The 15,173-nt window shown below is 31.5% G+C and overlaps 1 protein-coding gene across 1 annotated transcript in view; it reads left to right on the forward strand.

Moving 5' to 3' along the window:
* Positions 1-14,307, forward strand: part of LOC111054900 (major facilitator superfamily domain-containing protein 6) — a 31,846-nt gene extending 17,539 nt beyond the window's left edge. The window contains exons 12-13 of the mRNA XM_039431477.1: positions 1,597-1,764; positions 10,403-14,307. Of these exons, the coding sequence (XP_039287411.1) occupies positions 1,597-1,764; positions 10,403-10,485 (251 nt within the window). The 3' untranslated portion in view covers positions 10,486-14,307. The remainder of the gene's footprint in view (positions 1-1,596; positions 1,765-10,402) is intronic.
* The last annotated feature ends 866 nt before the right edge of the window (positions 14,308-15,173 follow it).

Consider the following 15,173-nt stretch of genomic DNA (forward strand, 5'->3'; position numbering starts at 1 on the left):
TCCTGGACAGGGTTTTGGATCTCAAATATTGGATCAGAGCCTAATAGCATCTGTTTGCGGCAGCTAGTTTTACTTTTATGTCAGTCTCAACATTATTGTCGTCTGTTATGATAGAACCTAGATATTTGAAATTGCTCAATCTTTCAAAACGATAGTTGTCAACCTCAAAAAAATCTTTCACCAGTGTGCTGTACCCTGCTGCTTTTCAAATATTTGGTTTTGCCGTCATTTATTGAGAGCCCGAGATGTGCCGATCCTCCGTTGAGTTGAGTTGAGTTGCCTGAGTGCTTCCTCTAATGTGTGCGAAGAGACTTGAGTAAATGTCAAAAAATCCACTTTATTTTAATATTTTATTTTTGTTTACAATTTATCAAGCCTCTTCAATTATGGAAAAGTTCCACAACATCAATATTCACTCTACAAACTTGATATACGTTTTAAATTAAACATTTTCAGAAAATATTTACTAAATTGTAAATGGAATATGCTCAGGATTCAATCAACTTATTTTTCAAGATTCTTATATATTTCTCAAATAAGTTTTAATTTTAATAATATTTCTAATAATACTGGACTGACTACTTAGTGAATAGACAATAATTTCGTCTAATTTAATAAATTATTTCGTCTGGCCTCTATGCGATTTCTGGTTGATGATTCATACCTGTAGAATTAGTTAGCAATTGCATACACTGTAGTGTATGCTATTAGTAAGCAACTAATACTAACTAATTAGTTAGCAATAATTATTTTCCTCTTCCATGATGTTTATAAAACTGTATAATTATATTTCTGAAATCGTTAGTAATTCTAGAGTTGATGGAATAGGTCAGACTTTCGTTGATTTAATCAAATCTAATTTGAGTATATTTCTCAAAGTTCTAGTAATTTTAGAGTTTATGGAATAATACAGACTCTCGTTGAATCAATACCAAATCTAATTTGATTATATTTCAGAAAGTGTTAGTACGTGTAATTCTAGAGTTGATGGAATAGGTCAGACTCTCGTTGATTCAATATAAAATAAAATTGGATTTGATCTGTTTTTTGTATTTTTATTATAAATTTGTATTTTGTATTTTGATTCTTATTGTGTGTTTGTGTAAATTAAATTATTGATTGTTGAAATTTCTAAAAGCGTTGATCGTGCTAGTGTTGAAGGAATAGTCTTCGAAGAAATATTCCAGGCTTTCCTTTAATAGTTTCTCTTATTTACATTTATTGATTCACTATCCATTCTAAATTATTGATAATATTTTTGAAATCATTAAAGCTAATAACAGTTGAAGGTTATTATTTTACTCCTACTGGCGAACAAGTCATGGCAGAAGTCTTCCACTCCAGCCGTATAAGAATAAGATAGTTGATATTGCTATTTAGGACAATAATTATTGTTTTTGTCTAACTGTCACGACTTCTTCCTTCCGTAAAAAAGTCAAAAGAGAATTTCAGGCTCGATTCAATCACCAGTTATCTTTGAATTATGTAGTGCAGGGTTGCAAAAATCTGTATTTTATCACAAGTAATGCTTTATATATTGTATAAGTTATTCTATTTGTGCTACATATGAACTTTATTATAATTCTGTATTTGCAGGCCTGTCTTCAGGGAGCTTTATTGGCGGCCTATTATTCTTTTACATGGATGGTGCTGTAGTCTTCAGAATGTATGGCCTAATAGTACTTTCGCTGTGCTGTATTCACATCTGCGCCCAACTCTATTTGGGACGGCATGGCTCAAATATTGCCAGTACATCAGGTAAAGGTAGGTTCACCTTATTGGCTGCTGTAAACCTCTTTCGATTTTGTATTTTCAATCGAAATTTGCATGAAAAGAATGGCTCAATTACAGAAATATCGTCTGTGATATTGATTGCATGTTTACTTTGCCATTAGATACAATGAACAAGGCTACATATTATATTTACATGGGGTGTGTGATGGGCTAAAGAAATTTATTTTCAATAAAAGAACTTCAATTTAACATGTCATGTCATTTGGAAGTGATGGGAGTTTATAAAGAGGCATTTGCTTCAAATTTGGTGTAATAATTATTACTAGGTGTGGTTATAAAATAACGAGATTTTTGTTGCAAATCTTTTTTTTTCAAATTTATACATCCTTATGTATCATCATTCTCAAAATACACCCTTCCTCTCTTTCACTACAATGATCCTGTGATCCTACAAGTGAAATTTTTTGTTCTCTGTTTTTAAACTTCAAATTTTACCGGCAAGACAATAAAACAATTAAAGACCATGACCAAACTAATTCACCTACAAACATGAGAGACTTTTTTCAAAAGAGAAGGTTTCATGCTACACAACGGTTGGTCTCTCTCATTTGGGAAATGTTCACTTCTTCTTCTGTGAGATCATCCATCTCGTTATTTTATTGCCACACTATGTTTATCTATGGACTATATTAATAATCGTGCAATGAAATTGCTTTTTTAAGCATGTTTATTTCTTCGTTATTATCTAAAACCGCTGAGTGCAATGATTCAGAATGCTTCCATCAAATATTGTAAGATTTTTAAAATTTAACAATAAAAGAAACCAGAACTTTCAATCTTGTCCAGGCTTTATAAAAATCAGATAAATTAGAAGCGATCAATGTCTATCAACAGTCAATAATTTTCTTCTTCTATCTTTTCAAGTGATTGAACGAGTTTAGTGAGAAGAAGAAATGTTATGGAAGGAGAAAAATATAAAACGTAGAAGACTTGTATGAAGCGGCCAGTTGTACAAACATATATGTTCCATCACTCTGAGATCAAACCTTGATCGACTCTTACACAACTGGAGCATAGTCATAAGCACGCTTCCTCTGCTAAAGAAAAATGACTATAATTGAATAGTTCAAAATTCTTGCCTCTATAGTAACAATAAATTGGTATTCTAATTTGATGTCCATTCTTATTTTTAATGTGGCTACTGTGATTGTATGATTTTTTTGTCCATCCAATAAGAATATTATAAGAATACTTTAATATTAAAATTTTGTAAAAACATATTATCAATTTAAAACATAATTTCATCATTTCTTATTGAGGTCAAGATCAAGGTCATACAATATAGAAAGTATTTTGATTTTTACAGTCACTCTCATAATAGTTATTATCAACAGCTATTTTATTTAGGACATGAAATATGTTGGGTATTGCCCCTATTTTTAGAAAGTGACAAGAATCGCTTAAATAACTCTAAGAAGCAATCATTTGTTTTCCAGTCATGATCACGTAATATTGGTAAGTCTAAGTATGAATGTTTTATTTTCAAAATCGTTGTTTGAATAATACAGGCCTGCGCTTGAACGAATGGTATTTACATTTTTTATTTTTGATGGTTTCATAATGGAAGAAACATTTTTGGTTGCATTTCATTTGTCTTATTTTATTTATTATTCTTGCTTATAGCTCAACATTCGCTATTCTATCTAGATTGCCTTGAGATACAGTTATTCCTATTTTATATATTTTTCTAATTTGAATTTATTAAATTTATATTAGCGTTATAATTTTAATAATTTGCGAATGGGTAGGCTATCATTGTTGAAAAGAACCTTGCGGCAGGAGAACCTGATGTATATATAATTTTAGATGACTTACAAACCACCTGTTTGCAGTAATAATTCAAATGACTCGACCATCTTACACATTACAGACAAGTTATTGTTAGTTCGGCGTTTGTGTTCATTGGGACAGTATCTCTGTTTTTGTCTTTGACCATAATTTATTCGTGTAGCATTTTTACATCCATTTTCAGTATTAGAATGAATCATATTGGTGCGTACAGACGCTGTGCCGCACACAAACGGAACGCGAGCAGTACGCAAGAAGATCGCGGGTCGCGCGATTCCGGTTCGCGCGCAACGAACTGGCCAAGCTCCCGCCGACTACAATGGAGTACGTGGTAGGCTCGCGCTCTGATCTCGATCACCGTACTTAGCGAATACCTGTTTAAGAAACGCGCGTTTGTCGCGCAGCGCGTAATTTGTATGCAACTTAACCTTCAATAATGTAATTAAAATAATCCTGATACATTTTTACTTCCCTCGTTATTCCCTCGTAGTTGTTATACTAAGTTTTCGTCTCAGGTAATAAAGATATAAATGGTGATTTGTTGAGTTCTTATTTTCTCAAATTAATAATGCTTTCTAGTACTAAGCTATTTTTCATCTTTATTTTGTTTTTAGTTGACCAGAAACATAGCACTGAAAAGTCTTCTGAGCAGGCTTTTAATGATTAGGGTCTATTTTCATAAGGTTTGTACAACGTTAGCATGCCAGTGTCTTGTCTTGTCTTCCGTATTGTCCATTTTATAACCAACCTTCCACTTGAATTCGTGTGATATGATGTCTATCTCTAGAATTCTTGTTGTCAATTATTTTAGTATTAGTTAGTACTTTGACTTATACGTAGTTGGACTTGGTTGTCTGAGGAATATAGACTTAAATTTTTCAAATTATGACTGATTTTATATCTAGATGTAATGAGATTTTATAATACTGTAGCATTATTATTCTGAGTCATAATCAGAAGGTAACTGATCTTATTAAGTAATTATAGTTCATTATCAATTAACAATAAAATAATTGTTGTATAACTAACTAGCATAAGCATAAATTCTCCCTCACATAGGTCAGACACTGAAGAACAAAAATAGAGGGAAATGTCAGTATTTCTAATTCTTTGAAGCTCTCTTTGCATTGAGCGCGTTTTGGCAGACCACAATAAGCCTGATTGCCTTTCTTTGGATACGAAATAGTTTTGAGCTATATGCCTTTGACCCCCACAGTACAGCACCATAAGACAGGTGTGACTGAATGTGAGCAAAGTAAACTACCTTTAGAACATCAACACTGACACAAGTCCTTAACTTTCTTAATATAAATATTCCTCTATTAAGCTTTCCAGCGGTTTTATCAATGTGCCTGGACCAACTCAAACAGTTGTCCAGAGTGAATCCCAGAAATTTGGCTTCCTTTTCCGCATCTACCACCAGCAGTCTCCTATTATAAGTGAATCTCAAATCTTGAACCTTGTTGGAGTTCACACACAGCAAGTTTGAGTTGCACCACCTCTCAATTGACTGAGTAACCTCTTGTGCAGCACATTCAGGGAAGCCTCTGTTGGCGTGCTCAGAAACACACAAAGATCATCAGCAAAAAGATAACTCTTAGCTGGAGGGTCAACTATAGTTGGGAGGTCATTAATGTAGATTAGGAATAGTATTGGACCTAATATTGACCCCTGAGGAACCCCATGAGAGACAGGCAAGTACTGAGATTCTGATCCATTGAATGCAACTTTCTGAAAACGATTGCTGAGATATGATTCAATCATCCTTATGGATCTGGACTGAAACCCATAGAATAGAGTTTATCTAGTAGGAGTTTGTGAGAAACCGTGTCAAAAGCTTTCGACAAATCAATAACTTAGCCTGAGTGAAGCACTTATTCTCTAAGGAGTCCAAGCAATCCTTATAGAGATCCTCAGCAGCTCTAATTGTGTTTCTCCCCACTCTGTACCCAAACTGAGAGTTACTAAAAAGACCATTAATCTCAAAGTAGTTTACTATTTGCATATTCAAAACACTCTCAAGAACTTTGGACACAGTGGTGGTTATATTTATCGGCCTGAAGTTATTTAAGTCGGATTTGCAACCTTTTTTATGGACAGGTAAGACTTTACTCAATTTTAAAGTCTGTGGAAAAACCCATCAATAATTGAACTATTCACTAAATTTATCAAAGGATCTATAATAATCACAACCCATTTCCAGCATTTTTGGACTTATATCATATACATCTGTGCTATTGCTGGCTTTCATTTTCCCAAGAACACGAATAACATCGTCTTTTTCAATCAATTCAAATTCAAACTTAGAAGAGGGTTTACAGTAACCAGAATTTAAAAAATCAATTGGACTACTTGCTGAATTCCTACTTTCAACCTCAGCAACAACTTTACTAATATTTTTTATGAAGAATTCATTGAACTGGTCTGAACTTAATGGACTTTTGTTTTTCACCAACAATGATTTACTAGACTGTTTTTTAATTACATCCCAGATTGCCTTGCTTTTGTTCTTTGATTCAGAAATTATCTTGTCATTCTTATTTCTTCTGATAGTCTCTAGTTTGTCCTAACTCTTTTTGTTCTCTTATATTGTATTTTTATGTCATTATTACCAGTAGCAAGGTAAGCGCTGTACAACAGATCACAGGTGTTCTTTATAGCGAGCAGTTCTAGATTGTAAACCTTACTGGGTTTGGGAGCAGTTGATTTAATTTTAAGTATTTTCAATGGAAAAGCTGTATCTACTATTTTTTTCAATGTATCTAGAAAGAATGACGTTTTCAATTCTAAATTATTCTCCACATACAAACTAGTCCAATTCATTTCAAATAAAATATTTTGGAAAACTGAAATGTTATTATCGTTTATGTGCCGTATTGTCTTCGTTTCATTAATATTTCCTTTCGTCTGTTTAGTGGAGAGAGTATTCCTGATAACCAGACCCCAATGGTCAGAAAACCATGTTCTCACAACTTCACATGTAAATGAATTCTCAGGAATCGTAGTTACAATGTTATCAATACATGTCCCTCCATTTAATGCATTGGGCCTAGTTATACTATTGAAACCCACCCTGAGACCAAATGAAACTAGAAGCTCTTTTAACCCTTTAATATTATTATCATCACTCATGAAATCAAATTGAAGTCTGCACATAAAATAAGTCTGTCAGTGTATTTGAAGGCATTTTCCAATACCCCACTTAGTCTTTCCAAAATATTTCCAAATTATTGTTGTCAGTGTTTGATCTGTACAGGGATAGGACTATAATATTTGTTTCCAATAACTGCACAGCTGTCACTTCCAATACCATTTCTACTGATAACTTGTTTATACTTTCAATTTTTTTGTATTTTAGACCATTCCTTACATATATAAGACACCCACCTGCTTCCTGTTACCCCTACAGTAGTCATTACCAACAACATACCCATCAATGCCAAAGAATTCCACCTCACTAGGCTCCAGCCAAGTCTCAACAATACAGGCGACATCGACATTGAGTTTTCCAAGATAATAGTCTACCGAGTCCAACTTGTTCCTGATGCATTGGACATTCCAGTGAAAGACTGTCATTTCTTTCTTTTCATAACTATTGTTTTTATCTGAGGAGAATCTAGAATCAATAAAATTATCCACTATATCTACATAATCTAAACATGGATCTCTATGTTTTTTGTTGCCTCTAAAAAAGATCGAGGTCTTGTAATGACTGGTATTTCCATGCTTGGAGATGGAGGCCCAGCCACAACCAAACAAGAGTCACTATCGAAACCGAAACATTCAACCGCAGGAAGGACAATAGAAGGAGGATTGCCAGCCGAGACAGGAGAAACCTGTGGGTGCTCTCTTCCACCACGCACCCGAGCACCCACCAATAATTCCAACAAATCACCTGCAATTCGTTTTTTTCCATGTATATTCAGGTGTAGCCCATGTCCAGTATGAAATCGTGCCTGATAGTTCCATATGTTAATCATACTAAGAGAAAACTCATGTGAAATCGACTGAACGCACCATTAAAAACTCTATACATTTTGGTGTGTGCTCCCGCCTTCAGATCAATCTGTATGGGATTGTCGATAGAATCAACTCCACCTCTCCCTTCAAATCACCTCTCCCTTAGCGAATACTTGTTTAAGAAACGAGCGTTTGTCGCGCAGCGCGTAATTTGTATGCAGCTTAACCTTCAATAATGTGATTAAAATAATCCTGCACTCAAATAAGCCAGTTAAAATAAAAATTTGCAATTAAAATAAGCCAGCACTCAAACCCTTGGTTTTGCAGGCAGCGCCTATTATGTTATTTTGTGTAACAAAGTTTTTATTTATATGAATACTTTGATTATCTATCTTGCTTAACTTTGTTTTGACATTTATCATTGTTTTGTATTATATTTGAAATGGCAAATAAAATTTGATTTGATTTGATACATTTTTACTTCCCTCGTTATTCCCTCTATACTTATTCCCTCGTAGTTGTTATACTAAGTTTTTATCTCAGGTAATAAAGATATAAATGGTGATTTGTTGAGTTCTTATTTTCTCAAATTAATACTGCTTTCCAGTACTAAGCTATTTTTCATCTTTATTTTGTTTTTAGTTGACCAGAAACATAGCACTGAAAAGTCATCTGAGCAGGCTTTTAATGATTAGGGTCTATTTTCATAAGGTTTGTACAACGTTAGCATGCCAGAGTCTTGTCTTGTCTGCCGTATTGTCCATTTTATAACCAACCTTCCACTTGAATTCGTGTGATATGATGTCTATCTCTAGAATTCTTGTTGTCAATTATTTTAGTATTAGTTAGTACTTTGACTTATACGTAGTTAGACTTGGATGTCTGAGGAATATAGACTTAAATTTTTCAAATTATGACTGATTTTATATCTAAATGTAATGAGATTTTATAATACTGTAGCATTATTATTCTGAGTCAGAATCAGAAGGTAACTGATCTTATTAAGTAATTATAGATCATTATCAATTAACAATAAAATAATTGTTGTATAACTAACTAGCATAAGCATAAATTCTTTCATGTTTTTAAAGCTGCTCATGAATATTCAGTAAATGTAAATAGTTTTTCATTTTACCAAACATAAATTATACATATAAATAGTGCTTATACGATGAAAAGCATTCAAGTTTAGTTGAAATGTAGGGTATTTTATGTAGTTCTACTTCTACTACCGGTATTAATTGGATTAATCGTGACAAACTAGCTTCTTCTATGTATTTTGAATGTATGTAAGATTTTGGTAATAGACAAAATTCGTGGTTTATCATTTCGAAAAAATGCATGTATACTGAATGGTTTTACCCTATCAAACGTGACACGTCGTGAGATGGGTATGTACGGTAACCAGTAACATGTCTTGAACCTCTTAGCTATTGTCTGTATATTCTCCACTTCATTCATCATTATTGAATACCTCTATATTTTCTAAAAATGTATTTCTTCAGGGCTACTTCATTTGTTAGTTCCAAAATAATACCATATTACACTTTTTTTAACTTTTTAATATAAATTACAAAAAGAACTAGTTTCTGATGTTTAATCAATTTTGAAAATAAATAGGAAAAATTAAACATCCGAAACTAGTTGTTTTTGTATCTTATATTTTTTTTCTAGAAAAGGGTAGGTACTAAGGTATTATTTTTCAACTAACCTCTCGAAATATTTCTAGACCCTATCGTCGGTGTTTAATATTAATTCGGTGTAGATTAATAAATTATCAATAGCTTCTGTATTGCTGGTGAGGGATGTAATTTAGCTTCTGTCTTGTAATACTTGGTGCATGGAAAATTAAGCATGTAATTGGTGAATTTATATCGACTCCAGGATAGAGGAACTAAAGAATGTAATAAATAAATTTTTTATTTCTTCAAATGTCCTGTCTCCTGTATTTCACATGTGTTAAAGTGGTAGGGTACCTACTATTAATTTCTTATGGAAAGAAATCAAGTTTCAGTTTAAATTTAAATCTCAAAGAATGTGAACATCATGAACAATTATAAAAGCTAAGGGAGAGACTCAATTTCGTATTATTCTTGTATGGATTAATCTGTCTTCTGACATTTTTAATTTCACAATAGTCAAAATGTGAAAATAGATAGTTTATGATTCAAAATAAAATGCTGGTGAAAAGTTGAATCCACCCACTTTTAAAGGACATATGAATAAAAGTAGAGGTTGATTGTCATTCGTAATTTTCTGTATTCTTTATTTCAATAACATATTTATAATTGAATTTGTCAGCTTTTTTAAATTCATTTTAATACAAAGATATATTCATGCACTTGTGTAAAAACATTTTAGATATTCTTTATTTTAATGAGTCCCTTTATTACGAGATTCAATCGTATTTATATTTATTTATAACAGCAATTGTTATTTTATTCAGATGAAGTTTTCTGGAGCTTCATTGATGTTTGTTACAAAACTGAACTACTTTGCTCAGATAAATTAATTGTTATACTGTATCTTGAACAATCAATTAGGCTATCTATCATAGAAATAAATGAAAATTGAAAATACAAAATTCTCTTATAAGATCATCATTCATAATGAATTAAATTACTTATCAGTAAAGTAAACTTATATTCGAGTTTTGGATTTATCAATAACTTTTATATATTTTTTATCAATAGCAGTTTTATAATCAACTGTTTCCAACTCTACTTTTTGCTTTCTATGTTTACTTTTATATTAGTAACTTTGGTTTCAATAGTTTGTATTGTTAATCTTTGTTTTATCTGAATGGGATTTTAGTATAGAATTGTCAATTGTGAAATTGAAATATGTGATTGTGTTCCAGAATTCAACCACTCAGCCCGTTATGCGAGTCCCAATGATGCCATCAGTATGCTTGGCGATAACAACGAACTGACCAACTCTTGAGAAAGCATTACATCTCAGTGGCACTTGAGTCTCAGTTTATCCAGCTACTGTTTAGGAACTTTGCCTCGCTAGAAAGGTGATTAGCTCTGGGAGGCCACCGAATAAGACGATTGAAATTCGGAGATGAGTCGGAAAGTGAGTAAAAGTAGAACCCATTTCTCTAAACTGGTTATAATTTTAAAGCTTTCCATAGAGGGTTAAAGTTCCAGTAATTTTTATAGGCCCCAGTGTATTCACCCACAGTTCTCAAGCTTTTTAATCATGCGATTCATTCAATATTTGAATGAATATTCAACAAATCAACATAATATTTGAAGTGAAATATTATTTCAACTTCTATAACTCTAACTTTAAATTTCGAGCTTTAAAGGTTCAAGCCTTCACTTATTTATGTAGATTTTTCAATCAATATGTAAATGCAATTCTTCATTTGCATGTACTCGACATGACTTATTGTCAAATGCTGGTCTGGTGAATACGATTTCGCATTTTTACAAGGGCTTACAATTATTTTTGTTTTTTAGACTATATTATTTCCAAGTTATTATTTTTTTTTCAAATGATCGTTGATCGTTCAAGTGGCAGCTTTTTTTTAATTTAGTTCAAATTCAATTGTCTCATTTTTTGCCATAGGCTACTACAGCCTACATAAATTTATAAAAAACAACATAACAAGCATACTAATGTTAAACTATTACTCCCGTCTTCCAAACAGACACGTTATGCAATCGGTGTATTGCTGCCTAAAAACATGTAAGACAGAAGTATAACTTGATCACCAGTGATATGTTAATGATTGAAAAAAATCGTAACTGAAGAAAGTTTTAAATACAATCACTTCAAAACATTCACAATTTTTGTAATGGCTTTACTATAAAAGTATAATTTGAAAAAGGTAGCTATGAATTTGGAATCTATTAAAATATTTGTAAAAAATAGACCTACCTATATTGTGATAAGAATAACCTTTATCTTTTGTAAAAAATGAGGATTTATATAATTATCTCTTAAGAGTGTTGTGCTTTACTGTCTTGTGTCATTGGTATTCGTGAATTGAATTAAAATAATACAAATATAGTTATTTAAACTATAGGAGGGTTTCAACGATAGTATTTTTTCCTATATAAAACTAAAAAAATTTTTGCTTAGTGCAAAGAAATATTCTCTATACTTGAAAAACACTGTTCTACTGTCAAATCAACTCTTATTCGTTCAATTTACACATTTGACAACTAAAAAGTGCTTTTCAATGATGGAGAAGTTACAACATCAACATTATGTATTTAAAAAATATTCTCAATGAAACATTAATTGTGCACTGAAAGGTTTCAGAGTGAATAATCCACTATTATCCTCAAACTTATATTCAATAATAAGATTTTGATTTTTCTAAGCATTATTCAAAAATTTATGTTATATTCTCATACATCTTAAATATAATACATTAACATAATATACAATAAACTACTAAATAATGGTTCTTTAAGTTATTCTTCTTGGGACTCGAACCAATGGTATCCCAACATTTATTTTACCATTGTTAAATAGTTATGTGAGACATAAAAGTAGTGCTATCTTCATTGACATTTGAAAATTTACCAGAAAATAAAGTAGTTTAATGTCTACAATTTTTAGAAACCTAATTAGAACTAAGTTTTATTTAAGAATATCTGAAACTACCAAAAGAAATCAGATTGAGGCAGAACTCAATGCAAAAGTAAATTCGTATGGCTTTTTGTTGGTGGGGAGTCCTTATTTAATCCGTCAATGGGCCTTACGACTGTCATACTTCAGCTCAATGCTATTCAACTGTGATAGTCTTTCCTATTATTTCATTGATCTTCAAAAATCAAGAATACATCTGTTGAAAATATTGCTATTTTAATTGGTGTTTATTGTTCAAGTAGTGTTTTTAATTTTATGCATCATCTATGTAAACCTATTGATTTATTAAAGAAATTGTTTCGTTTTATATTTTTAGGGTTTGGAAACGAAGTTTTAACTAAGGGTTTTGAAATGAATATAATGTATTTTTTCAAACAGAAATTTGGGCTATACCAATCCTAAAATGAAATTTAGCCAAAGTATTGCCAAATTTGTTATTCCATTCCTAGGAGTATACCTAATGTGCTTGAAATTATGATAAAATCACTATTATCCTTTATCCTATTATCCTTTTATGATCTATTATCTTGATTTGTCAATGTAGTTGCTCCAATGACTGATATAGGCCTATTGTGGATCAAGTATTTTCTTCTGGAAACTAAGGATTAGCATTTCAAATGGTTATAAACTTTTTACAATAACTTTTACATTTTTGATACCGTACTACAATACCAACTTTTAAGCTTTAACTATTGTAAAAATTGTTTGCTATTAGAAATCATTATACATGGACATGCATTATAAACCAGCCTTTGACTCAGAAGACTGAATTTTTACATTATTGTTTGCAATTATTTGTTATAATGTAGCAATTTCGGTCTAATATGGCCTGTAATTTATTTTCCATTTTTAATGATCATTTCATCATTAGATTGCTGAACAAAGAAAGCTAACAGACCAAACAACTTTAAGTTCCTGAACAAAAAAAAAAAAAAATAATGGTTCTATCGAATGTAGCTTAACACTTTTATACTTTATATTTATAAATATCATTACAATTTTAGTCCATGTCACAATCTATTATACAGAGTAACCCATAAGTCAGTTGACACGCTGTTCTGTTGTTAATTTTATATTAATGGTGTATCGAATAACAATGAAAACACTGTCACGAACAACCATCAAACATAACCTCAAACTACTGTGGTAAACAAACCTAAACAGATGGGGTTTGGTTATTTGTAGCAACTCTGACCTTAAAAACTGCTAACGTCAACTTACTTATGGGCCACTCTGTATTTCTTGGTAGAGGAATATCAGTATTATTTAAATAATTGTATTGGAATTGAATTCATTTTTCAACACTATTTCAGGCGACTTGCAGTTATTATAATCTATGCTCAAAAATACCCACTCATTTACAATAGCTTTTAATCCCTTTAAATTAATTTTTATTTTATCTTTGTAACTAAAATGACTAGAATTTCACGTAATTCTTCCGTGCAAATGACACTTCTTACATTTTTCTGACTTAATTTATTTACTTATTCGACAATTATACGGTTTTCCTCTTTTATCTATCTTTCACACATTAATTTAGAGATCACAGTACTAATTAGTGATTATTGCCTATTTTATGATCATAAATTTTACAAGGTAAATTTTTCAAAACATAATTTTATTTGAAACCTCTATGATTTTCTAGATTTTTAATTTTAATAAACCTAAATTTATCTATGGAGCTATTGATAATTGATTTTTTTCTGTGATTGAAATTATGAATTAGTGAAAATACTTCGAAATTAGCCTATTCTCAATTTTCAAAATGCTACAACTGTACTTAATTCTGTTGATATTTATTCAATTGATATCGTATAAATATTGAGTAACTTTTCAACTATTTTGGTTTACTTTTCATTATTGTTTTATCACAAAAGTAATAAATTCAATTTTCAAATAATCTTACGGCAAGTTGAAAAACTAACTATTGTGAACTCAGTAGGCCTACAGCACTAGAATTCGTGACATGAAGAAATGTTGTCTACTTTTATCAAAGAGTTTTGATTGTTTATGTTATTTTTGAGAATAATATTATTAATTTACTTGTTTTTTATCGATATCCATTACACTACTCAAAGTTTGGGATGCAAAATATTGTTAATTTGTACACTGTATATAGATTGCAGTTGGTGTTCTTAATAAAATGTCTCAAAAAGTGTTGTCTTGATTTTATTGCTTAATCCTACTACCTACTTGACTATTTCTTGAGCTTCTCCAGACCAGATTTTTAGTTAAAAAACTAAAACATAGACTGGATTGAGTATCATATTTATTTTTAAAAAGCTTCTATCGGGCGCTGGGCGTTTATTTGATCAATTTTGCTGGTAGTATAAATATAGAGAATAGACCAGCGGTTCACAACCTGGAGGGCGTGCCTCCCTTGGGGGGGCATAGGATGAAAGCTATGCCAGGTAAACCTCCCAGGGAAACAACCATGTCGTCCTTTATTTGTTGAGTTGAAACTGTTAACTGTGCATAGTCTTTATATTTTATCAGCTTTAATAAATGTCAAGAGAAGTCTATTCAACAAACTACCTCTTGATTTGCGAGATGCTCCATTAAATTAATGGAGCATAAAATTGACCATTAATTGAAAAGTTGACCAAAATTTTCACTAATGCCTCAAATAATGAGGTAGTACCTCTGTGAAACCACTATGAAAGTCATATGTAATAGTGTGAATATGGAGTGGGTATATTGTAGTTGTTTTTGTGTATCTTAATTATTTTTCAGGTTTTTGAACTTTGATTTTTACTGTATGTTGAACCCTGCGTTTTTAGTGTGAGAATTGACTCTGTCTTGTTTGAATTTGCTAACTTGTTGAAATTGAAGCAATTTTCAATTGCAGTTTCAATTTATTGTAGAAAAAGCTACTGTATTTGAAATTTTACGACCATTGACCTTTTTGCAGCTTTGGCTTTTCCACTGGAAGTTAGGCTCAACGCTCGTGGAGGGGGAATAATTTTCAGTGAAAAGGCCACAGTTCGAATTGAGACGTAACCGGGAAAACATGTAACGGTGTG

The sequence above is a fragment of the Nilaparvata lugens genome, chromosome 6 (assembly GCF_014356525.2).
Source record: "Nilaparvata lugens isolate BPH chromosome 6, ASM1435652v1, whole genome shotgun sequence".
Classification (NCBI taxonomy): Eukaryota; Metazoa; Arthropoda; class Insecta; order Hemiptera; family Delphacidae; genus Nilaparvata; species Nilaparvata lugens.